Source organism: Bos indicus, chromosome 1 (genome assembly GCF_029378745.1).
Source record: "Bos indicus isolate NIAB-ARS_2022 breed Sahiwal x Tharparkar chromosome 1, NIAB-ARS_B.indTharparkar_mat_pri_1.0, whole genome shotgun sequence".
Lineage (NCBI taxonomy): Eukaryota > Metazoa > Chordata > Mammalia > Artiodactyla > Bovidae > Bos > Bos indicus.
Genome location: NC_091760.1, coordinates 58,047,538 through 58,072,312, shown reverse-complemented (window position 1 = coordinate 58,072,312; position 24,775 = coordinate 58,047,538). Strand labels below are relative to the sequence as shown.

The 24,775-nt window shown below is 37.9% G+C and overlaps 1 protein-coding gene across 5 annotated transcripts; it reads right to left on the bottom strand.

Moving 5' to 3' along the window:
- Window positions 1–4,129: 4,129 nt before the first annotated feature.
- SLC35A5 (solute carrier family 35 member A5) lies at window positions 4,130–24,695 on the bottom strand. Of its 5 annotated transcripts, none has more exons than XM_019980303.2 (7): window positions 24,540–24,695; window positions 23,553–23,698; window positions 18,705–18,803; window positions 17,246–17,379; window positions 14,511–14,578; window positions 7,438–8,218; window positions 4,130–5,808 (listed from the first exon to the last, which is right to left on the bottom strand). In XM_019980303.2, the coding sequence occupies exons 2-7, from the start codon at window positions 23,677–23,679 to the stop codon at window positions 5,740–5,742; spliced, it is 1,278 nt and encodes a 425-aa protein (XP_019835862.2). In that variant the 5' UTR covers window positions 23,680–23,698; window positions 24,540–24,695; the 3' UTR covers window positions 4,130–5,739. The 5 variants fall into 5 exon arrangements, with proteins under 5 accessions (XP_019835862.2, XP_019835711.2, XP_019835789.2 ...); XM_019980152.2 differs by lacking the exon at window positions 24,540–24,695 and adding an exon at window positions 24,288–24,472; XM_019980230.2 differs by lacking the exon at window positions 24,540–24,695 and adding an exon at window positions 24,288–24,472 and having other exon boundaries at window positions 17,246–17,376.
- Window positions 24,696–24,775: the final 80 nt, after the last annotated feature.

Sequence of the window (24,775 nt, the reverse complement as noted above, 5' to 3'; positions counted from 1 at the left end):
CTTTTGGGATGAATTGGCATTTAAAAGCCATGAATGAGCAAGTTATGTCATGAACAAATAAAGTTTAATTAGCTATGATAATTGGAACTATAAACTAGAAGGCAAACTGTTAATTCTTGAAAGGAAAGGTACATAATAAAACATTTTAAAAAGAACTTCCGAATTTCATCATTCCAGGACAGCTCAAATCTAAGGGGGACCACCATTTTGTGTCATGCTAAGAAAAACTGTTAAATATATCACTTTCCAGTCATTTAAAATTGTCCTTTTTTATCTTGTTTAAAGAGTCTTAAAGGCTTTGTATTTCTCATGTAGCATTTTCTGATTGCATAAAAAAGGAAACTACAAGTTAAATAAATTAAACTATTTCTAAAACATCTTCCAGCCTGAATCTCTTGAATCACTTCTTGACGCTCAGAGTTGTCGATGTCTGAGGTTTTCCAGGCAGATAGTTCCCTGTACCATTGAGAGATGTGATGATGCTAACGTATTTTAAGAGAGTTTCTTTGCTGTCTCCAAGATCTTCTTCCAAGATATTGACACTCATTCTGTAAAATTTGATGCTGACGTGTTCTTGATCTTACCAGGAGGTATCACAAAAGGCGTTCAGACAACAACCAGGACACTTATTCTCTCCTCAAATGGTCTTTAAGTGGTTTGGTGACTGAAATATCAAGAAGTTGTATGCCCATGCCAAATGCCAGCTTGTGCAAGCAAAGACAACTTCATCCTTACTGCCAGGAGGCAGCAGCTATATTAACATGCCATTGCTTAACACACCCCAACTTCAGATTGTAATATGAAAACATAGGAGTCCTAGAATAGATGAAATACACTATAGTGGACCTGGATAAAATTCTCAGAGCTTATTAAGAAAAATTGGGAGTTGGAAGGAAATGCAATAACCTAAGTTCCACATTTTTCAATGAAAGGAGTCAATGAACATATTTTGAGGTTGAAACATTTTTATAAATGTAAAGTTCGAAGTTTGCTTTTTTAAATGTAAAATACTAGCAATGAAACAGACTAGAAGTGTAAGTTGAATAAATCTAAAATATGACAAGAAACTTTCAAATTGGCGTAAAATATAAAACCAGTATCAACTTTCTCAAAAAGGTTTTTACACAAAGGATGAGTCAAACAATAAAAAAATTCAATAAAATATGCAAATAACAATGGAAAGATTATAGATCTCACCTTCCAACCAAGTGTATAAAAACTAGAAATTAACAAAAGTATGAATGATATCCTCAATGACACTGCTCTTGACTCAAAACGGAATTAGAAAAATAATGACAATTTTATATTTTAAAGTGTTTGGGCTAGAATCTACTTACTCCAGGGAATTTTTATACTAGTTATAAACATGTTCATTAACATGCAAGAAAGAAAATAAATGCATTTGAAGTAGATAAGATGGAAAAACAGCAAATTAAACTTTAGAAAAGCAGGGCATAATAAACTTTAATAAAGTAAAAATTACTTAGAAACTGCTCATTGATCTATTTTTTAAAAAGAGACACTATTCAAACACAAAGTCAAAAATGAGAAAGAATAGAGTAAAAAAGGAAATGGAAAGAATTATGAGAATGATTCATAAATCCCTTTGCAAATAAATTTGAAAACCTAGATGGTTAAAATATAAATGATCGAGTGAATCAAGAAGAGGATGAGATGAAACAAAGAACATTGTGGGGGAAAAAGTACTTGTCAAAAAAGTGCCATGCCTAGGCGATTTTATTGGTGCGCTCTTTCAAAGCTTCAGGGAACACATAAAGCTGACTTTTTAAAAATCTTTCCAGGGCATTGCGGGCAATGGGAGTTGGCAGCTCGACCCACACCACATCCGTATGGGATTGCTGGGGACATGGATTGATAAATCACAGCAGGATTAAATGCATTACCAGCATTGTCAGCAGGTTTCAGTTATCTTGGCAGAGACAGGATGGAGCGTGAAGCTAGTAAAACAGCAAGTGAGGACAGAAATTCCACAGATCTGTTAGGAGCTTATCATTGAGTCCATCTGAGCAAAATAGCACCTTCTCACTAAACTATTTTAATTGAAAATGTACTGGTTAATTTATAGCTTTATTCTTTAAGTGTTCTGTTTTCATATAAAAGCTATAGGCAAGAAGCTACTTTATGTTTGTAGGCATTTATAGTAAAGTAGAAAACAGCTAACTTGAGATCTGTGATTTTTTTTTTTCCTTTAAAGGAGGGATATTTAGTATCAGGGGCTTCCCTGGTGACTCAGTGGTAAAGAATCCACCTGCCAATGCAGGAGACCAAGGTTCAATCTCTGGGACAGATAGAGCTACTGGAGAAGGAAATGGCAACCCACTCCAGTATTCTTGCCTGGAAAATTCCATGGAGAGGAGGAGCCTGGTGGGCTACAGTTCATGGGTCACAAAGAGTCAGACACGGATTAGTGACTAAACAACAGCAACAAATATATTACTCAATTTCAGAAAGTTTGCTCTAGGCTTTAGAGAAGGAAAACAACTCTCTTTCCTTTGGGTTTGACTTTTTCCACCTCTGCTCCATACTAGAATGGTAAGAGTTTGCAAGAAAAATCAGGACTTAAGTAAAGGAGAGGTTGCCAAGGAGGACCTGGTGTGTTTTGGGTCAAGGCTGGGCCTGTACAAGAGCAGGATTCCCTGCAGCCACACATGGTCTAACTTAGCTCCAAGCTGTTGCTTCCCCATGAGGATTCAGGCACAGAAAGCCTTAGTTATAAACAAGAAACTCTTTCCTTAGTCTCCACTGCATATGGACCTTGAAAACCTCTGGCAGGACATGGCTGGCCAAGGATTTGGGATTCTGGGTCTAAGCCATCTTTCCCTCTACAACCAATGGCCACACTCTGCTTCCCCTAGGGATTAGGTGCACTCCTGGATAGAAGTTCGATCCTAGGACCAGTGACAAAGCTGGAATCAGCTTACTGCAGAACATACTTGTGGTCCAACCAAAGACTACTCAAAAACTATGGAGAGAGCAGATTCAGCGCATTAGTTGTAGGTCATAACTGCTTAGAAGAGTATCTAAAAATAGGAAGGGACCTTGGAAATTACTTAGTCCAACTTCTATACAATACCAATGACAGAATCACTTCTGAATCATCCGGTTGATAGAATCTCTCCTTAACACTTCAGTGATGGAGAGTTTACTACTCCTCTCTATCACTCTTCAGGAGGGCCTTCTCCATTGTTGGAAAGTACCATTTGTTAGAAGAGTCTTCTTATACGGAGAGAATAAGCATTACGCCATTAACTTGTTCTTTCGAACAGAAAAGAAGTCTACTTTTTCCACATGACCTTCGTTCTTCTCAGATTATGCACTTGATACAGGAACATCCAAGATGATAGGATGTGGTATCTATAAACTTCGTACCTTACCAAGGTATGAAGAGAATTATTCTCTTATTAAAACAGTAGCACCCACAAAGTACAGGTGTTCCTTGGCATCTGCAGGGGATTTGTTCCAGGGCCCACTGAGGATACCAAAAGCTGAGGATGCTCCAGTCCCACAGACTGCCCTTCATTTCTTCAGTTATGTATCTGAGGATTCAACCAGTGATCATATAGTACCATAAATCTGCATGTCAGTGGACCCATGAAGGTTAACCGTGTTGAGAGTCAACTATACTCCAGTGCATCCACATCAGAACTTAACATTTTATTTAGTTCCAGCTCCTTCCTTCTAATTTGTAAGTTAGCACAAGTAAACCTTACTTTAGGCAAGCAATGCTTTCCTGAAAAGGAGGGTGAAAAAAAGTAACTGTGAATGAGAAAACCAATCTCTATGAATTAGTGGAATCTGCTATTTAATATATTCTGTAGGCAATACCTTCACAAATAATATTGTTGGAATTTTATCTGTCTCATAAGTATGTTTTGTATGCTATATTTCTTCAAAGTGAGGTCTTCCTAGAACTGATTTTCTTTGCCAACTTTAAAGTGAACTGCCATAATAAGGTAATCTTCCTGCTCACAGTACTCTGATGGAAAACCTATGACTAAGAATTTTGTTATTCTCAGAAATCAAGATCTCCTGGAAGAGAAAGTTTTAAAAGTTTTGAAATTAAAAATACTCTGTATTCCACCTCATATGACAAAGTGGCAACACAAGGTAAGGGTTTAATAATTATTTTATTTATAAATTTCCACCAACTCTTGCCATTCATATTATTCTGGCTATCACAGATGGATTAATAGCATCATCTTATATTTATCTACATGAAAATTAGGGGGAAAAAAGACATACAAACTGTATGAAAATGATACCTTAAAGCTCATATTTACAGTATAGTACTCTGTAAACACACAAGCCTATTAGCTAAAGTCAGCTCTTGTCCTATCGCCATCCAGCTGTACAGTCTTGGGCAAATCATTTGTTTCCTCATTTTTAAATTACCTATCACCTGACTCTTCTAACTCATAGACTCAATTGGATGCATGCAAAAATACCTCTAAAAATACCATGCAGTGTAAGTGTGAAATAAGTTACTATAAAGTGCTTTATTTATGACTAGCCTTCCTCTTTTTAGAGTAACACCATTCATAGTTCAGTAAAAGTCATTTGTTTGCAAAGTGACTCTTTTAAAAGGAAGTCTTCGGCACTAGTCTTACCAACAGTCTGGCAGGATCTGAAGCCAGTGGCTTAACCTTTAGGAACAGAATATGCTATAAATACATATAATAATCATAACTTCTATTTAATAACTAATAAAAGTAGCTTATTAGTTCTCTGAAATAGAATAATCCAAAAGTGACATGCTCAAACTGTGGAGAAAAAACCCATCACAGCTGGCTTAACTGATGTAAAATACAAGTGATAACTGAGGACTGGAAACCAACTTTCACCTAAATTGAAGCTTTTTTGTATAGAAAAACATCAAAGGATAATCACTAAAACTAAAATTCCCTGAAAATTCCTAAAAATTAAAATTCTGAGATTTTTGTTGAAAATTTTGTTTCTTTGGCAAAATATTTAGCAGACTACATTATTCTCAAATCAATGTTGTGGCCTTCAAGCAAATTTTTTAGAAAGAGTCACATTGCTTTTTAATTACAAAATGACTATCTCCATGACCTCAAAATTCAAAGGACAACCTAAGTGATATTTATAATGATAAAAAAGGGAAGACTATGGCATGCAGAGCAGAACCACACAATTATGAAAATCTAGCAAACTGATCTCTATTTGTATACTTACAGGGTAAAGCTAACATGATTATCACAAGTTTATTTTGGAATGGAGGAGGAGGAAAATAATTTGCAAATGTATCTTGACTTACTAAGTGTTTGGGTGTGTGCTCAGTCCCGTCTAACTCTTTGAGACCCCATGAACTATAGCCTACCTGGCTCCTCTGTCCAAAGAATTGTCTAGGCAAGAGTACTGGAGCAGGTTGCCATTTCCTACTCCTGGGGATCTTCTCAGCCCTGGGATCGAACCTGCATCTCCTGTAATGGATTCTTTATCACTGTGTCACCTGGTAAGCCCACAATGTACTAAGTACCATGTCATTAATGCAGTCGCCATACTATTACTCTTATGTCAGTTCCTTAGAACTTTTTAGCCTTTAGGTCCTCTAAGCTTTGGTTGGAATTATTTTGGGAATGGTTAGATATATGCAAAGAGTTTTATGCTTTAGAAATGTTCTTGGTTTATCAAAGTGAAAAGATAATTATCACACATAGTGAAAATGTTTGTGATAGCTGCCAACTATTTGGGTACCACTTAGAAAGTATCTTCATCTGATTCAATATCACTCTTGGGTTTGGTAAGTCTTTCCAGTTCTTCTCCATCCTAAAAGGAAACATGAAATCAGTAATTAGGACAAAACTAGAAATGCTCCATTTTTAATGATTATTAATGAGAACCCTTACTAACAAATCATGGATCTTATTTAATTAAACTATAATCTGGCTAAATGAAATGAAATACTTATTCTTGGAAAGTTAATTTTAGACATATAATGAGATCATAAAAATTGGAATGCACTTCTAAGTATTTGAATTTCAAAGTTAACAAGAGCAAAGTAAAGCGCGCCCTCTGCTGGTCCTGAAGGGAAATGACTAAAGGTTGCAAAAATAGGTATAAACTAGGTGTTACCTAAATTCATTTTCTTTTACCTAAAAAAGTAGGGCAAACGGTGTTATTAGACTTTTGGAAAAGAATACAGAATTTATAAATCTATACTCTGACTGAGATCAGAGCAGGCTTATAGTTTTTCCATTTTAAGAATCTGTCGTATCATCACTTCAGAGGCATTAATGAGGGAAGTTCTACCATGAACTCTAATAATAAGCTAACTTTCTCAGAGTAAAATGTTCATTGTATGTATGAACTATTACACGAAGTATGTTAATTGTGTGAACTATCTTTTGTGTTCATGAGAACTGTAAATTTAAACCTAGATAGAGGACTCTTATTTTATGTTTTATTTAAACATACATCTAACTCCTAACTTGAGCCTCCAAAAGATCACTGCTGCTGCTAAGTCACTTCAGTCGTGTCAGACTCTGTGCGACCCCACAGATGGCAGCCCATCAGGCTCCCCGTCCCTGGGATTCTCCAGGCAAGAACACTGGAGTGGGTTGCCATTTCTTTCTCCAATGCATGAAAGTGAAAAGTGAAAGTGAAGTCGCTCAGTCGTGTCCGACTCTTTGAGACCCCATGGACTGCAGCCCACCAGGCTCCTCCATCCATGGGATTTTCCAGGCAAGAGTACTGGAGTGGGGTGCCATTGCAGACCTTCCTAAAACGATTATAAGCACTTAGAAGAATATTCAGAATAACTGCATGTGTACTTTTCTAGAAAACAGTTTTGGTCAACCTGCAGAGATTCTTTTGGGGACCAGCTTCTTAGTGAGATAAACAAGGCATGTCCTTCAGCAACCCTCTGGTTTATGAGTAACTACCAAGAAACGGAAAGAGCTAGGCTTTCAATTTAGTGATACATTTAACAAGACTTACTAATGTTGAAGATCAACTTTTCTTATCAAAGAAGTTTTTTTCCTCAACTATGGTGCAGTGAGAAGAGTAATGAATGGATAAGGAGTCAGACCTCATGGGTTTGTTACAAGCTCTTTCACTTAATATCTGTCACCCAGTAAGCCTCTTAGAGTCTGTTTCTTCATTGTAAAGCTATGGAGACTAGACAAGATAACCTATGAAGCATCTCTGGCTCTATGACTCTATAATATTCTATGATACAGCCAATGGATAAGGCCCTTGACACTCTGATTTATAATTTTTTCAACCCCTGACAGTACTATCATGAGCCCTTACACACAAGGAGTCCAGCAAATGTTGAATGATTTTTTAAACTCACAGAGATCAGATATATCCTATGATAAAACAGCCCTGATCTATTTCTTTTCTCGTATAACCACGCTTTGAATTTGGGAAGCAGCAGCATCCTCACAAACTTACCCCACTGGAGCGCTCCCAAAGAGTGCCACTTAGATCTCGAATCCTTTCTTTCCTAGGTACGTTTTCCACACCTTGAGGATTGCTGGCATTGTAAATAAGTATTGAGAGAAGAACTGATGGGGCTTCTAAGAAAAACTCCAGGGAGGGCCTGAAGTCAAAGACCAAGACAGACACCGTTGTGATGACGACAGTGGTGACCTGTGCCATCAAGACATGGAACATGTTATCCAGGAACTTCAGAATAAAGGCCACCGAGAGGCCCTGGAATGCAGTTACAAAAATAAGGGCTACTGAAAATGCATTGTGGCCATAAAAAATCCCACAATTCTTAATCTGATCACGGTTACCGCTCTGAAGGCCCAGGGTCAGTCCATTAAAAAGAACACCAAAGAAATAGAGTTTGCTGTTCTGTACGAAAATGCTTTCGGTGAGTTGGTTCCCTTCCTTCAGTATCTTTTCATTATAGATATTGGCCATTGAAGAAATAAAACACTGGACTATAATAAGAACATGGCCCAAGCCAAGACGGATGTGACTGAAAACTCTGGCCGTCGTGTTCCACTGAGCTTCAGAAAATGTCCACTCCTTTGCTGTGCAATTGTCTTTCCTGGGACACTCACTTCTGAAGAGAAGACAGGAATTGGATGGGCTGAAGAGGGCGTCATGATGAAATCCATGTCCTGCCAGGCTATGCTGTGAGGTCTCCGTCCCAGAAGTGAGGGCCACAATAGACAAAAACAGAATCAGGAGGGAAGCCCACTGTATCCTGTTTAGATGCCTCCTGTTCAAAGATGAGAAAGGAGATTTTTAATTACTCATTTTCTCCCCTCCCACATCAACTGTTTCTATTGAACACTTAATTACTTGAGTACTTGGTTGCCTGAACCACATCATTTTTGCTAGCATTCTCTACAATTCAAGTTCAAAGGAAACCTGTTGGGTGAGTCTGCTTCTTGAACTTGTTATTTTTATTCACTTTTTAGAGTAATTGTCCCTTAAGGCCATCCAGTCATTTCTCCTAGCTGTTGTTTAGTCACTCAGTCATGTCTGACTCTTTTGCAACCTCCCCTAGGCTCCTCTGTCCATGGAATCTTCCAGGCAAGATTACTGGAGTGAATTGCCATTTCCTCCTTCAGGGGATCTTCACATTGTAAATTTCCTTCGAACTTTTATGTTTAACCAAGTCTCCTCTCTACCTGGAGAGCTGATCTTAGTTGTTTGGTACAATCACTTTTTATCTGGGAATAAAGTACATTAAAGCAGGAATTCTTAATCAAGTTTCCATGAATTGGAAGAAAATGTGATGAACTTTTCTGTGAATTCTTACAGTGTGTGCCAAAGGTTCTATAATACACAGGTGAATTTCTGGCCTTCCCCACCCTCTCCAGGAGACCCTTCAAAGCTCTGTCAAATTTTCAAAAGTATTCATGATCCAGAAATGATTTAAGGAGGAAGCTAGCTCCCTGATCCATAGCCTCATCATAAGGCATTACCCCCCAAACTACTGTTGGATAAGACAAGTTAAAATATATATATATATTTTTAGTGTTTCAGTTGACAAAGTATTTATTTACTTTGTCCAAAAACACATTTTGAGAAAAAGAGGATGTAATGATTATTATTCCATTTTCTAAATTCAGTTTAACGGACACTTAATGAGTATCAACTATGTGCCAGGCATTCTGCAAAGACAAAAAAGACTTGGTCTCCATTCTCTAAGAATTTATACTTTAATAGGGAGAGTCATACCTAAATGATGACAATATAACGTGTGACATGTGATACACAGAACAACTAGGTTACACTGAGGAAGGAACACTTGAGTCTGTAAATAGAATCAGGTATCACTTTGAAGAGGAGATGACACTTAAGCTGAAAGATGAAAAATAAACTGAAGTTTGTCATGTGAAAAGAGAGTTGATGATATATCCAGGCAGAGGCAAGAGTCTATGCAAAGGCTAAAAGAATGTACGTTGACTAAGGAAAGAGGAGGATGGCAGTCAGGTGGGAACAGCCAAGGACGCTTCTGGAGGTGACAACACCTTCAAGTTTGACGATCAGTCAGTCAGATGAAGAAGAGGGATACCAAGAATAGAGCAACATAAACAAAGGCAGATGTGTAAAGCAACAGGTGAGAACTAGAAGAATTCTGCAGCATTTGTTGAGCATCTACCATGGGTCAGGCAGTTTGTTCTAGGGCAGGAAATGGTTCTCAGAGGTTAACTGACCTCCCTAAGGTCATGTATTCATGAGAGCAAGGAAGCAGTCCGAGTTATGGTTTTCTTAAGTCCTCCTCCTGGACCAATGCAATTCTTATGTATCAATACAATTCTGAGTACCCAGTATGACTATATGAGAATACGTGTTTGATCTTACCAATGCTTCCATAGAGTTTCATGCTGTGAAACTGCTAACTACACAGTCTCAAAAGCAGCACTATCTGATCATGTCATATGTCTTCTTGTGCAGACACTTTCAAATAACCAGATCTAGCACTTTGTGACTGGACTAGCATAGTCCTACTTCATGAGGTCAGAAACTGTTAACTAGTCACTTACATTTCTGAAGGTGCAAGTGGCACACCTTCAGTGGTAGAAAGCTAATGTGATGGAAATTGAAGACACAGATGAAGTGCTTAATTTATAAGAATCATCATATAAGCAATTACTACACATCAAGGTAAAAGAGGCAATGATAATACTCTACGGTCCTTTAGAAGCTATAGATTTTCACTAATATTGACACTGAGAAAAAAGAACCTAAGAAAGTAAAGCCTTATACAAGCTAAATGGTAACTGCTATAAATAATAACTCATTCAGGAATGTTCTGGGGGTTAAAAATTACTAAGGACTAGGCTGAAAATAGATTTTCAGCAAAGAAAATATAACAGTTAAGTTATTCTGTAAAGTGAGCTGAGAATCTGCACTCTTAGAAATGATGACTGATTATGCCCAGAAGAGTCCTCCTCAGTTTAGGGGATGGACTCATGCAGAAGCTGAAGCTCCAATACTTCTGGCCACCTCACCTGAGCAAAAAGCCAACTCACTGGAAAAGACCCTGATGCTGGGAAAGATTGAGGGCAGGAGGAGAAGGGGACAACAGAGGATAAGATGGTTGGATGGCATCATCAACTCAATGGACATGAGTTTGAGCAAACTCGGGAGACAGTGAAGGACAGGGAAGACTGGCGTGATGCAGTCCATGGGGTTGCAGAGTCAGACACAACTTCGAAACAGAACAACAACAGTAGACACTCAACCGACCTCTCCACTGCTCTGTGAGACATTCAGATTGATGTGTGGAGCTGACCGCTCCTGACTGGACGGCTGCTTGCTGAACCTGAGGGCCTCTCCTCCCAAGTGAACTTTTTGCTCAAAACAAGTGTCAGTTCCAAAACTTGTTTTTGCCAGGTTAGCTCATTATTCTAATCATATATTTTAATGATTATAGAAACCATAAATTATGTGTGAAAGAAAAGGATTGCTATTTTTATGAAAACTAACTTGAAAGCTTTAGGCAAATCACAAGATTTAAAAAAAAAACTGCCTTTGAATTAGGTGCAGGTGAGTTTTAAGATTGGGGAATGAATAATAAAGAATCTACTATAAAAATATTTTTAAGGCTTGTTCCACTTTAAAGAAATTGGAACTGGAAACCATGGATGATGTATAATGAAGGTAGGTTCAAGCAAGAAAGAAGCCAAAGAACTCCCATCAGCAAATCCCAGATACACATAAAGGAAAGGCCTTAGCTCTTCATCAAAGGAATGATGAATGAAAACTCACATATCTTAAGTTAAATTTTCTAAAGTGTGTATATATACGTACATACATATACACAAAATACATATATACACCATATTTGGTGGTAAACCAAGGCAGAGCAAGAAAATATTTAAGTGGAAAAATAACTTTTTTCAAAAAACCATACATCATACCTTTCTAATTAGCACAGAGGACGACCAGGGACATATTTATCATGAGAACTTATAAAAAATATTTATCATGGGAATGAATGGTTTTGGGGAAATGCTTATATTACTGAGTGGCACTTTTGTGTTTCCTGCTACTTCTGAAAGTAAAGTTTACCACGCTTCCAAGATACCTATGAAAGTTTCAAAATATGTTTTTTAATAATTTTTTTCCCTGCCCATTGAAGAAATCAGAAAAACTCATACACATTCTTTAGGTAAAAGAAAGTGCTGTTCCTGGTTCTGTTCCCAAATCTCGATGTTCAGGTTGAAATATTATTCCCTAAAGCCTAGCAAACAAGAGTATACAACTCTGCCAAGCCTTAAGGGCAAACCAATGGGGCTCTGAGGCATGCTCATCATATTTCCACTTGAATCATTAATTATACTTCAAAGAGGGAATCTATGCATTCATATGGGATTTAGAATAAGACATTTGGATAGTGGTAGTTTTCTTTTTCTCACTTTCAAATTCTTACAAGTATATTCCTGCATTAGTCATCGGACTTATTTTTTTTCTACCTGTATAGCCTTATACTCTTTACCTGTATGGGAAAGGTATTTGATGGCTTTGCCAGAGTCAAGTATAAGACAAGATCTTCAATATTCTAAATGAGTTATTTATGGCAAACAAATTAAGAACTTGGGATAAAACTCAAACTATTTTTAGGTCAAAATTTTATTGCAAAAGACCATCAAAGAGTCACAAAAATCAAGTTACATAGGGGAAATCAAGCAATATACATTACCACCAATAAAAAGATCAAAACAGAACAAAATTGATTTTAAAATTTATTAACAGGTAATACTTAAAAGGTATTTCCATAAAATACATTATTAGGTTTATTATCATATTTTAGCTCTACTATTTCAAGTAACTTCAGGGCTGATTTGTGAATTACTCAAACTAAGATTCACTCTGGGAACTAAATTAAAGCTCCTGGAAATAATAAAAATGGAGTGATTTATTGTTTCTTTACCAAGTAACTTCTAAGTATTCAAAACAAAGAGATATTCACAAACTTAGAGGATGAACTTGCAGTTGCAGAGGGAAAGGATGGAGTGAACGGATACTAGGGAGTTTGGGATGGACATGTACACACTGCCATATTTAAAATGGATAACCAACAAGGACCTACTGTATAGCCTGGATGGGAGAGATGTTTGGGGAAGAATGGATACACATACTATGTATGGCTGAGTCCCTTCGCTGTTCACCTGAAACTATTATAACACTGTTAATCGGCTATACCCCAAAACAAAATATAAAGCTTAAAAAAAAACAGAGATACTAACAACAAAGTTAACAAATGCCTAAGAATCAATATTACTGCTTTGAATATTAAAAGGTAAAATCATTGAAAAAAAAGTTTGAACAATAGTTCATAATGTTGTTTGCCCCTCTGCCCCCAGCCTATTCACCTAGACTCCCTCCTCTGCAGCCAAGGGGAGCTGCCCAAAGGCTGCAAAATGCTTAGTGGCTCCGGGCTCCAGGCAGGCCCAGTCTAACTGCACCTACCATTAGTGGTCCTTACGGGATTAAGTTAAAATAGGGCGGAGAGGCCCTGTGGAGGCCCTAGGGTTTTCTGGTCACTGCCTGATGGAGAGCCTCCCCGCATAGCTGCCCACATGGCAGTCAGGGCACCCTGGGCAGGGCTTTTCCAAGTGGCCCTCACCTCAGCCTATGGCCCTGCTCATGCTCTGGAGTCACTAAAAAAAACAACCAACCAACTCTGGACACAGCTAGAGCTACTGGCCAATCTCAAGCCAGGCAATAACATACTTTTAACCTTCTCTTTGGGAAAATCAGTTTTAAATTAATGTAATTTTTGCATAATACTTATGCATTACATAGTAACACCATGCATACGCATAAACTATCATTTCATAGGAAGAAAACGTTTTTTTAACTTAAAGGTAAAAAAAAAAACCTCAAACAAAACAAAACAAAAAAATGCATGTTTTTGAAACCATTGCTCCCCTAATAGTGAACCTTTTTGTGTGTCAGTGCCAATAGTTTTTCCTTTATGGAAATGAATCTCAATTTTATCACAGGACTCAATATAAAAATATAATTGCTTACATATATCTCCTTAGAAGCCAACTTTTATCCTACTAAGTGACATTCACGCTGATTTTAAAGACCATAAAATGTTTTGGATTAGCATTCTTTACTTATTAGTTGGACTGAATTATTCTCACAATTCATAAATGAAGAAAGTAATCAAAAAGCAAATTTCAGTTGCTCTAACATTTAAATTGGTTGAAATGCTATGTTCATTTTTTCCCCCATATCTTACATCAACCACTAAACTGAATGCTTCCTCAAGGTAAAAGAAAATCTTTCAAGAATATCATATAATTTCTAAACTGAATGCATCAAGGGATTCCACAAATAACTGCTGAGTGCCTATGTACCAAGCCTTTCACCCTTCTGTGCACATCAATTATGAAAACACTCTGTCACAGTACACTGAGAAAGAAATTAAAAACAGAAAGTAAATGTAAAATTAAAACAATCACAACAAATATAACAAAAAGTTATTTTATTTCCCATCATCACCACCATCATTAAACAACAAATTAAACCGGAGTTAAGTACCCAGATCCTGTATCACTTTAGGACATTCTGGCCTTTTCTTTGCAGCAGAGACTATTTAAATGTGATGCAAATCCTCTGCCAGTTACAGCTTAAATAATATACTTATCTCAAGGACTTTAATAAAGACAATTTGTCACTTTTTATCATCTCCAAACTCCAAATAACAAATACATTAATTTTAGGAACTTCTTGGTTCCCTATTAATGTACAGAGATTCTGTTAAAAAAAAAAAGAAAAAGCTAATGAATTCTTTGTTGAAAATCCGGCACTAAAAATTAAAATAATTAAAATCCAGTCATTTGTCTCTTTTTTTGAGATGCTAAGGAAAAACATTTCAAACAGTGAATTGCAACTGCTTTCCAGATGGGTTAGACAACCTGCCCAATACACAAAGCCAATTAGCAATAAAATCCCGGCCTTGGGATTCAGAGGGTATATCATCTGAAACAAGGCGGTGCCACTTTAAAGTATGATATATGCTTTCACAATAAGTTACTTACTTCAGTACTATCCTGAATAGGAGAGCTGTTGTTATAATGCTAAAATTTGAGAAGATAACAGCCATGGCCTAGAAAGAAAGAGAAGATAGAGTTACAATCCAAACAAAGCACTGACCTCAGAAATCTCCCAGCTTGGTGCAAGTTCACCTGACAAAAAAAGCTTTTTGGTCAAAACCCAGAGGGGTTATTAGGGCAACTACTTCACTAGAGGATTAAATTCTATTTTTATTGCTGGTTGAATTTATGCAGATATGATCAAATCATTGTACAGGCTTTGAAAATGTGCTGAAGTTCAGCAAATGCCTGAGTAATAATCTGTAAGAGCAGATCTGGAAATACTTATAAACTCTAAAGGTTTAAGTCCAGAAATAATAGTTACCATGACTATAAAGCATACTTTTTCAAGCTCTCAAAGAGATTTATATAGTCTTTTAACGCTGATTCTGTGGGTAGAGAGAAAAGGCAAGTACTGTTAGGCTCATTTATACATTAGGAAGACAGAGGTATAGGTTTTTAAGCATTTTTAATGTTCTAGAATGAAATCAATTTACTTGGTTGAACTACAGTGATTCAATATCAGTGATTCATTACCAAACTCATACTTGACAGTCCTTTGGATTTATTCCCATTGTTCTGAACAATGGAAAAAATTAGAAAGGTGCTAGCCAGATTTTTATAAAGGTTTGTTTCTCTGAATTTAGTAAAATTGCACATATGAGAATATTAATCTGAATATATGTACATTTTGGCCCAGGAAGTATGAAATTTATCACTATCCTCATAACTGGATCTGACAATGTTAATTATTTTTAAAAACAAGTCCTACTGCCTTCTTCCTGTCACTTTACATTGATTAAACCCTAAAGAGTTTCCACAATCTATACAACCAGTAAACATGACTAATATACAGCTGAATCAGAGAAATGAGTAAATCCAATAAAAACCAGCAAAAACTCCAAGAATACAACATTGCTCTTTTTCCACTCCACTTTTATGGGAACCATTAAGGTTTTCTCTGTAGATGAATGCTTGCAAACTCCTGGTTAGGAGACAAGTAAGAGGAGATGACAAAAGTATGTGGCTGGTAAGGGGGAAAGTGGTGGCTCTGATCAGTCACAGTAACAGCAGTGCAAAGGTCCACAATGAAACAGCCCGCTGGCCTGGGGCCCTGTATCTACTCTGTCCAGGTAGTAGTACAGAATAAACAAAATATCAGAGCTCTTTGCCCCCAAACTGCCATGCATCTCTAATTCTTTCCCACTAGGCTTGGGCACAGCAATACACAGAATATGAATGCCAAGGGATTTATTTTGTAGTATCTGTGGTTGTAAGCGATGAGGAAGGAAGAGCAAAGCAATAAGTTGTAACAACAGGAAGCTGCAATCTTGCTTCAGTACTGGGGATTTAGCAAAGCGGTATAAATTCAGAGCTAGTCTGTTAGATACCAACAAAACACAACAAACATATACTTGTTGAATGTGAAAAATTATGTCGTTGGGTACAGGAATTCTCAGATCTGAAAAACAAAAGTGAAAGAATTTAGAAGAGGACACAGTTTAGATGCAATGAACTTACTAATAAAATGGACCACAGGTAAAGGAACCTCAGGTGCTCTGGGGTTCTGGCCCAGGTCCTTGCCTTTGGGCTAGTATGGTAACATTATTCTATTTTTATCAAGCAGTTTGGTTTTGCCTGGTTCTAATCTTCTAAACTGTGCAAAAGAATCAAACTCCTGTTCTCTACCTCAGTGCCTTCTTGCACCCTCCTTTTCACCCCACTCTCAAACTGATTTGGCTATACCTAAAGAGGCTTCAAACACAGGATTAGTGTCAACAGAAATCCTACTTATAATCAAAATGAATGAATTTGCTCTTTAAAACACATTTTGTTAAATGCAGCAACAGAAACTTTCATTTTATAAAATAAAATTATAGAGAGGAAAAAAATACATGTGATTCCAAATGAATAATAAGTAAAAGCAGAAGTATGTGTTAATCACTCAGTCGTGTCTAACTGTTTGAGACCCCATGGACTGTAGCCCGTCAGGCTCCTCTATCTATGAAATTCTCCAGGCAAAGAATACTGGAATGGGTTGCCACTTTCTGCTCCAAAAGCAAAAGACCAAAGTTTAATTCTGATTACTAGTGGCTCTCTAAATTGGCACAGGGAATGCCAGGAGAGATAAGAAGCATTTCTAGTATTATCAGTCATGGATAGCATTTAGATTGGGAGGATAGAATCTCTACCCTTAAACAACTTGTTGGTTAAATGACAGGACTAACACAAAAAGAAAATCATACCAATAGAATACATATAAACCACATAAAACAAGTATAAGAGCGGTACACTGAGAATATAATTTTCTGAGTTGAACAACAGAATCAGCCTGGAGGTCCTGGGTATTGAGATTAGCATTAGAGGTGCATGACCACAGGATGGCTCAGAAACTAGGCAGATAGGTTAAGATTACACAGAGATGGCTCTAGATCCAGGGATCAGGAAGCAGCTCCTTCAGATCAGTCAGCACAGTGTAATACAGTTATCTTTCACAGTGGGAGAGTCTGGCAAGTAGATTGGCTGTGCGCAGATGATTCTGGTAAAACCTTAGGAAGGCCAGTGAGGCAATGAGAAACTAACAAAGGTAAGGAAAACAATTAAAAAAGAGAAAAAGGTTAGTTCTGGGATTCATTTCTCTTGTCTTTTCAGTGTTATTTTCTTTGTCTTTATTTACTTACAGGCTGAAGATAGGAAAGGACATAGAAGACAATCAAATTATCCAGGAAATAAAGAAAGGCAGGAATGGACCACTTCATGAAATTGAAGAATTCCTTCCAGGAACCACATCTCAACTTTCTATTTTGATGATCTTCTGGAGAAAGAAATACAGCAATAAATATATAACCTTGATAAGAATGCACATACTTTTAGAGAAAGTAACTTATATCAACTCCTGACAACAATTCTTTAAAAGAGGCTTAACAAATTTGTTTTCATAAGTGACTATTAGTCTTGAGAAATCAAGGACAACACAGGATTTCATTACTGTCTTTCTTCATCCCACCACTGTGTCCATCACTGGTATCACCAACACCTTAGGAATTACGATTTTCTTAATTTCTGCTAACCTGAGATAGATGTATCACTGAAGAATGCAACTCAGGATACCTTTACAGTTTCTCTTACTACTCTGAGCATAAAGCCAAAAGAGATCAACAAGTTCAAATTTTTAAGTGGAAAGAAAAATCAATCACTTGTGCTGGAATTTTTTTACCCTGCCGGGCTGTGTGAGGGGAGGAGGGGGAGGGAATCACAAAAGGGAGATATTAACTAAAACTTAAATAGACGGGAGTAGATAAAATTGACTTTACTCATCCTAGTATGAGTTATTATCCTATCTCTAAGATTCCAAAAACTTAGGAAGGTACTGTAACAGAGAATGTAAAATAAAACAAAAAGATAGAAGTCAATTTAAATTTAAGCCCTAGTAAATGACACATACATTTTATGAGATAAGAAATGTATTCTACCAACTAGAAACGTCGCACAGACTGAAACTTTAGAAAATGAAAAGACATCTTTCAGGGCAAGCCTTTCGCAGTCTAAAGTTCTTTGTTTACCTGATGTGGGAAGGCAGACCAAAGTAGTAGAGAGGTAAGGTTCAATAACTAGAGAATTAATAGCCACAAAAAGCTACTTACTTTAGATGTGAGGAAGGATTAGTACCCTTATTTGATAGCTAATGAAACTGGAACTCAGAAAAGTAAAATAATCTGCCCCAGAATATAGTTTCTCTAACTTCCAAGTGGTATGCCACCTCCCCTAAAGGAAATGAGGATGGCTGTCCAGTATGCTACATATCAAGTTAGACAGCAGCGATTTAGATGATTCTGAACTTGGATACAAACTAACTCCCTATGGGACACCCCACAGGAACAAGTCAAGAGGCAGAGCAGTGGACAGGACACTAGGACAGTTGGGGCTCTGCCCCCTCCTACCCAGCACCACCTCACACTTTCTGTTTGAGCCTGTTCCTTACCTGCCAAACATGGGTAATCATACTTCTATTTGTATCTTAGCATCCTCATATATACAATTAATGGGCTAGGCTAACTGACATAAAATGTTCCTTTCAGTTCTAACATTTTTTGATTCTCTGATTTTTAACCAGTTATATAGTACCATGTCAAGACTCACCTTTCTTTAAAACCCAGAATGACACAAGCGCACAGAAAACCAGCTTTACCAGTTCTGAGCACACATTCACAGTAGTTGGAAGATAATCATATTTGTTCTCTGAAACGAAACAGAAATATTTTTTAACTATAAATTTTGGTCTATATAATGTTTGTTGTTGTTTAGCTGCCCAGTTGTGTCTGATCCTTTTGTGATTCCATGGACTATAGCCTGCCAGGCTCCTCTATCCATGGGATTTCCCAGCCAAGAATACTGGAGTGGGTTGCCATTTCCTTCTCCAGGGGAATCTTCCAGGGATTGAACCTGCATCTCCTGTATTGGCAGGCAGATTCTTTACCACTGAGCCACCAGGGAAACCCATATAATGCTTACATATACTAATGGTTAATAATTTAGAGTTGTTTCTAAACTTAATAGTTAGATTTTAATACTGGTTACATTAAATTTCATCCAGTTGGCTTTGTTCTTTCCGATGTTTGAGTCAATGCACCTAATGTGTTAGTTAGTCCTACCCCAGTATTTTATTATCTTTGAAATTGAGAACTACATCTCTAATGTTTTCATTCAAGTTGTTGAAAAATGTGCTGAGGGGGCTAGGGCTACCAGCAAAGAAAGCTTTGTGGTATGGTGTTAGAGACCACCTTCTAAATGGACTATTACTTAACAATCAGGGCCTGACTCATCAACCAGCTATCAACTTACGTAGATGAATTATTACCCAGCTCATGGTTCCTCTTATGTGTCTTATGTGCCTTGCTTAAACCAACATACATTCTGTGATATTCCCTAACTCAGAGGTTTCCTATCTGTTTCATATCACGGTCCACATGGAAAACAATATTTGTTAGGCACTTTGGGACAAACAGATGTTGAGGTAACAAGAAGAAAGCAGCCTGAGGCAAGAGGCAACTGGCCCAGGGCTCTGGAGTGGACAAACACGCTCTCAGACACATCCAAACCCACTGACACATTAGGAAGAGATGTCCCAACTTACAAGTCAATCTAATTAGGAAATGAGATTTGGTTAGTACATATTGACTTAGCTGTTACTTCTTTTTTCCAAATGCTTACAAACAACTTGTTCAATAATTTTACCAAGGACAAACATAAATTTTATCCAGTACTATTTTGAGGCATGCATTTTTAAAAAAATATTTGCTTTGTTTCCCTTGGTTGTCATATGAAAAAACCAAACTGGCCAAGTAGAAAGGAAAAAAGCCAACTCAACATTCTTTCTCCCCAGAACATCCTTTCTTCCTCTTTTCTGTGGTTTTCCCTGACCTTCTCAACCCATGCATAATCAATCCTTTATTCTTCTCCAATCCTGTAGCACTACTGTAAGCAGATGAAGTTGGGGGTCTCTGGAGAAAGAGAACAGGCATGGCTCTCTTGACATGAGATGCCATTTTTAGCTTAAGTCATCTGTGACCTAAACTTGGCCACAATGCTTATCTCTGAACAGGTCTCAGTAATTAAGAATCTTATGGAAACAAAAGAATGTAGGAATAAACTGTTATCAGTCAAGATATCAGTTCATAAGATATTTGACCATATCAGTTATAAAGATATCAGTAAAGATATCAGTTCATAAGATATTCGACCATATCGGTTATAAAGACTCCCAGTTCAGTTTCAATGGTAAAGATGACACTGCAGTGTTCAACCACCAGATCAACCAGAAGCTAAGGGATGGCGATGTTGATCTCTTCTGCCCCTCGCAACTTCAGTCAGCTACAGTTTGGATTCTGTCAATAACCCAAGCCCCTTCATAAAATGCAGCTTAACTTAAAACTTCCTCAATTTTGCTGTTTGGGGAGACACTGCTTTGGGAAAGCTCTCAGGTGTTCTCCTTACTTGCTACAAGTAATAAATCCTTTCTTCTCCTGACCTTTGGCCTGGTTGTATCTTTTGGTTCAACACCTATCAAGAGATGAACCCAGTTTTCGGGTAACTACCTATAAATCTTTTAACAGTGCTTATAACACTGTATTATGTTTATTTTTTATGTTGTATGTCTTACCCTTAAAATGTAAGCTTCTAATAAGACAGGGACCATGTTAGTCATCTTCCTATGCCTGGCAGTTAAGTGTTCTGTACTACAGGAACTTACTTAACTGCCTCTTAAACTTCGTCCATCATTAAAAGCTTAGCTAAGAACATCTTTCCCTCCCTTTCTGAGCTCAAAGCTAGACTGAAATCACATTCTATTATCCTCCAACAATACTTGCATTATTCTCTGGCATGATATACATGAGCATACATGCACACACAAAAATGGAGGGCCTCAGACCACAACTTTCAAACTCTTGTCACCGCTCTTCAACTCATTCTTGTGTTTTGTTTTTTTCCTTGCATTTCTCTCATGGCTGATTCCAAATCATGCCATGGTATCATTCCACTCATCTTCTGCCCACACTCACAATCTTGTCTACACCACACTCATCCTTACTGGTTTCTCTTCAGTCCCAGAGAGGACAGCAATGGCCTCACTATTCATCCATTCTCCCCATTAAAACCTTCCCTTCTCTTCAGGAGCTTTGTTACAGTAAGTATTTCCTCTGGCTTCAGTGTATCTTTTTTGTCTTTCTATTAATTGCCTTCTTCTCCTCTCCTACAAATATGCTCAAGATTACCAACTCAAAAAAAAAACCTCCATTATACTCACTTTCCACTCAGAGCTTGTCCCCAAACAGTCTGGTTTCTGATCCCACCTCAGTACTCCAACTATCTAGTCCCTGAGCCTTCTAATTAGTAATTCCAAAGGGCAGGTTTTAATCCTTATCTCATCCTGATATTGCAATTCTCCCCCTGGTCTTCAAACTCCCTTCTACAAGTCATGTGCATTTAGTTCTCTCATCTTTCTAATTCCTTCTTAAGGTCCTTCTGAGTATTCACATGCCTGTTAACCATTGGCATTCCTCAGATTTCTATCTTTGGCTCTTATTTTCTCATTCTGTGTGCTTACCCTGAATGAGCCCTCTTCTCATCAAGTTTTAAATGTCAATTTAATATTAATGTTTCCAAATCTGTATTCTTGAACATTTAATGCTCACTAAATATATCCACATGAAGAACTATCTTCTATTTATTCACTACACTGGCAGTTCCTTGACATGTGTGAAGTGCTAGACACTGCAGGACACAGCTCCTGGCCTCATGTGAGGTATAAGAGCTAAAATTTTAATCTCTATGAGCTCTGTCCAATCTCCTCTTCCTCCTCGGTCTCCATCTCAATTGGGAGCATCATTAGTCTACTGGGCATCTAAACCAGAAACCTCTGAGTGAGCTATCCAATACTTCCATCTCCTTCAGTCTCCACATTCAGTACACTCTCCAAGTCCTGTCTTTTTTTTTTGGTCACACCACACTGCTTATAGGATCTTAGTGCCCTCAACCAGGGATTGAACCAGGGCCCTCTGCCAGTGAGAAAGTGGAGTCCTAACCACCAGACTACCAGGGAATTTTCAAGTCCTGTGTTTTCTATGTTTAGAATATTTCTTGAATCTATCCTCTTTTCTCTACTCCTACTTTAAAATCCTTCATTAGTTTTCATCATCTGTGGCTCGAATTTGTAATAACTCCCCAACTGGCTACTTCTCTTTTCCTTTAGTCTTGTCTTCAGCCAGCTGTTGTAAGTCTTTCTCATTTTACCCAGCTGTTTACAGTTCTCCAAGTACTCCCTGTCCCCCAGAATCTACAGCCTAGAGAATAAAGTGTCAGATCCTTAGCATGGCCTGTGTGATCAACTATGTGATCATTGCCCTCTCTAGCCAAGCACTCCTTCCTCCCCTCCTCCAAGTCCTTAAAATTTTTTCTCAGTAATTCTGAATGACATGTTCTCACAATCCACCCGGCTTCTTGATACATCTGTCGATTTTTACAGGCTGCTGCTTCTGTTTTGAATACCTTTGCCCACCTTGTCTTCTTGTAGGTCAACTGTCACCTTACCAGGGAAGTGTTCCCTGATCTCTTTGCAGTCCACGTCACGCTCTCTCAGAGAGAATATATCACCTTCTACTCTAAACTACCTCTGCATCTTTGGTATAGAACTGCAATTATACTGTATTTTCTTGATGCATTTACATGTATTTTCTCTACTAATAAACTGTGAATTCTTAAGAATAAGGTCTACATATTATGCATTTTGAACCTTAATACTAACATTTAGCTCAGTGTGAATTAAGCTGTTAAAATATAAATTTTTACATCAGGAATAATAAAAGATTTCTTGAGTACGTATTTACCAAAACTAATAACCTGTACTGTTCCACTGATAATGTAATTAAAATAGTACCTTACAAATGCCAGGTGACCAAATATATCTCCTATTTCAAAATAAGTTATATATTGCTATAGGCTCAGAAACACTTGCTGACTGAAGCAACAGTCAGATGTTATGATCTGTTCTGCAAAAGTTTTAATCTGTACTTAACTGACAAAAATTTTACTCAGCATCAAAAATTTTTCTTGGTAAGGAATGCAAGAGTAAAGAATCATATTTAAACATGTTTTATCATTTACATGAAGCAGAGGGCTTTTAAAGTCAGTCCTGTCAGACTCTTTGTGACCTCATAGCCCTGGATTGTAGCCCACCGGGTTCCTTTGTCTATGGAATTCTCCAGGCAAGAACACTGGAGTGGGTTGCCATTCTCCTTTCCAGGGACCCTTCACCACCTAGGGACTGAACTGGGGTCTCCCACCTTGCAGGCAGATTCTTTACCATCTGCGCCACCAGATGGTGGCCAACTTTTAAGAGTATTATTCCCATTTTATATACAAGGAAACTAAAAACAAGAAAATGTGCAGTTAGATGGAAGTGCTCCATACATATTCCAAATCTTAACTTACCTTCATTAGCTGAATATTTTACCAGTAGGATGCGACTTGAGCTTAAAGTAATGAATATGGCCCCCAGCAGGAATGTATACATTGCTGACGAGGCGCTTAACATGGGATGACCACAATTGCTTTCCATTCCACTGTTTTTTAATTCCCTTAAAGAGAATAATAAGTTCAATCAGCAACCATGCTGGCAGATTAAGCATAACACAAGTACCACTTATTTCTGAAGAACAGAAAAGGAATTTTTTTAGATGTCTAGCTATGGCTATACCTAAACCAAAAGTTGAGGAGTACAAGAGAAACCAGGGGAAAGGAAATCAAAGAGTCAATTTTAAAATCTCTGATCGGAGGGGGGAACTCCTTAGACAGTAAAGACAAGAGCCAGGTTAGAAGTGCTGTCCTCTAACCTGGACACTTTAGAAGGACACTTTAGGACTGCAGAATTCTGCAGAAAAACAATGCTTTAACTTTCATTCTTATGAGCAACTTTGCTCTAGAAGATAATTTCAGATTTGTATTTTTCTCCTCAGTAGCGTCTTTCCATAGGATGAAAAAGCGCTTGCTGGGTAAGATTTCGTTGCCATAAAGACCAAATGAAAATATCCGAAACACTACTGTTAATTTATACTGAATGACTGTTGAAAGTAGAAGACAACTTAAATATCAATGACTCTAAGGCCTTCTTTGGATATATTAAGGCTACTAAACTCTAGGCCGGATAATTAACTTGCCCAAACCAACCTAGTATAAAGCAGCGCACAGGACCTGGGAAACTGATGGGAGACGCGTTGAAAAATGCCAACACCCACAACCCTAGCGGGCCTAAGCCTACAGAGGCCAAAGAGATATCTCCCCTCCTCGGTAAGGACAGGTTTCTCTCCAACATCTAGGAACGCCTTCTTGTCACACATGCGCAAGAGGGATCTGGTCTGCTGCGCCCTCCCGTCAAACGCACGCGCACTTCTTTGCCCCGGGCGCGGGGGGCGCGGTTACCTCGGTCCCTTCGAAGAGCTTCTAGTGGAAGAACGCACATCCTAGAGCTGAGACAATAACTGTCTCGCTCGGCAACAGCAGCAGCAGCGGCAGCTTTTAGGGTCCATAGGCGAGGGAGCTATGAGAGGAAAAGAAAGGCGAATAGGCCTCTGGACAAGACCCTCCTATTCCGGAACAAAAAGCACAATAACGATCCGATGGGGAATGACCGGACCTGCCGCCCATTGCGCAGGCGC

Coding starts and splice junctions, on each gene's coding strand:
- SLC35A5 (XM_019980152.2), bottom strand. CDS start 24,457: ATGTGTGACAAGAAGGCGTTCCTAGATGTTGGAGAGAAACCTGTCCTT. Junction 18,804..23,552: donor AAAATATTCAGCTAATGAAG/GTAAGTTAAGAT, acceptor GTTTCGTTTCAG/AGAACAAATATGATTATCTT. Junction 17,380..18,704: donor ATTCTGGGTTTTAAAGAAAG/GTGAGTCTTGAC, acceptor TTCTTTCTCCAG/AAGATCATCAAAATAGAAAG.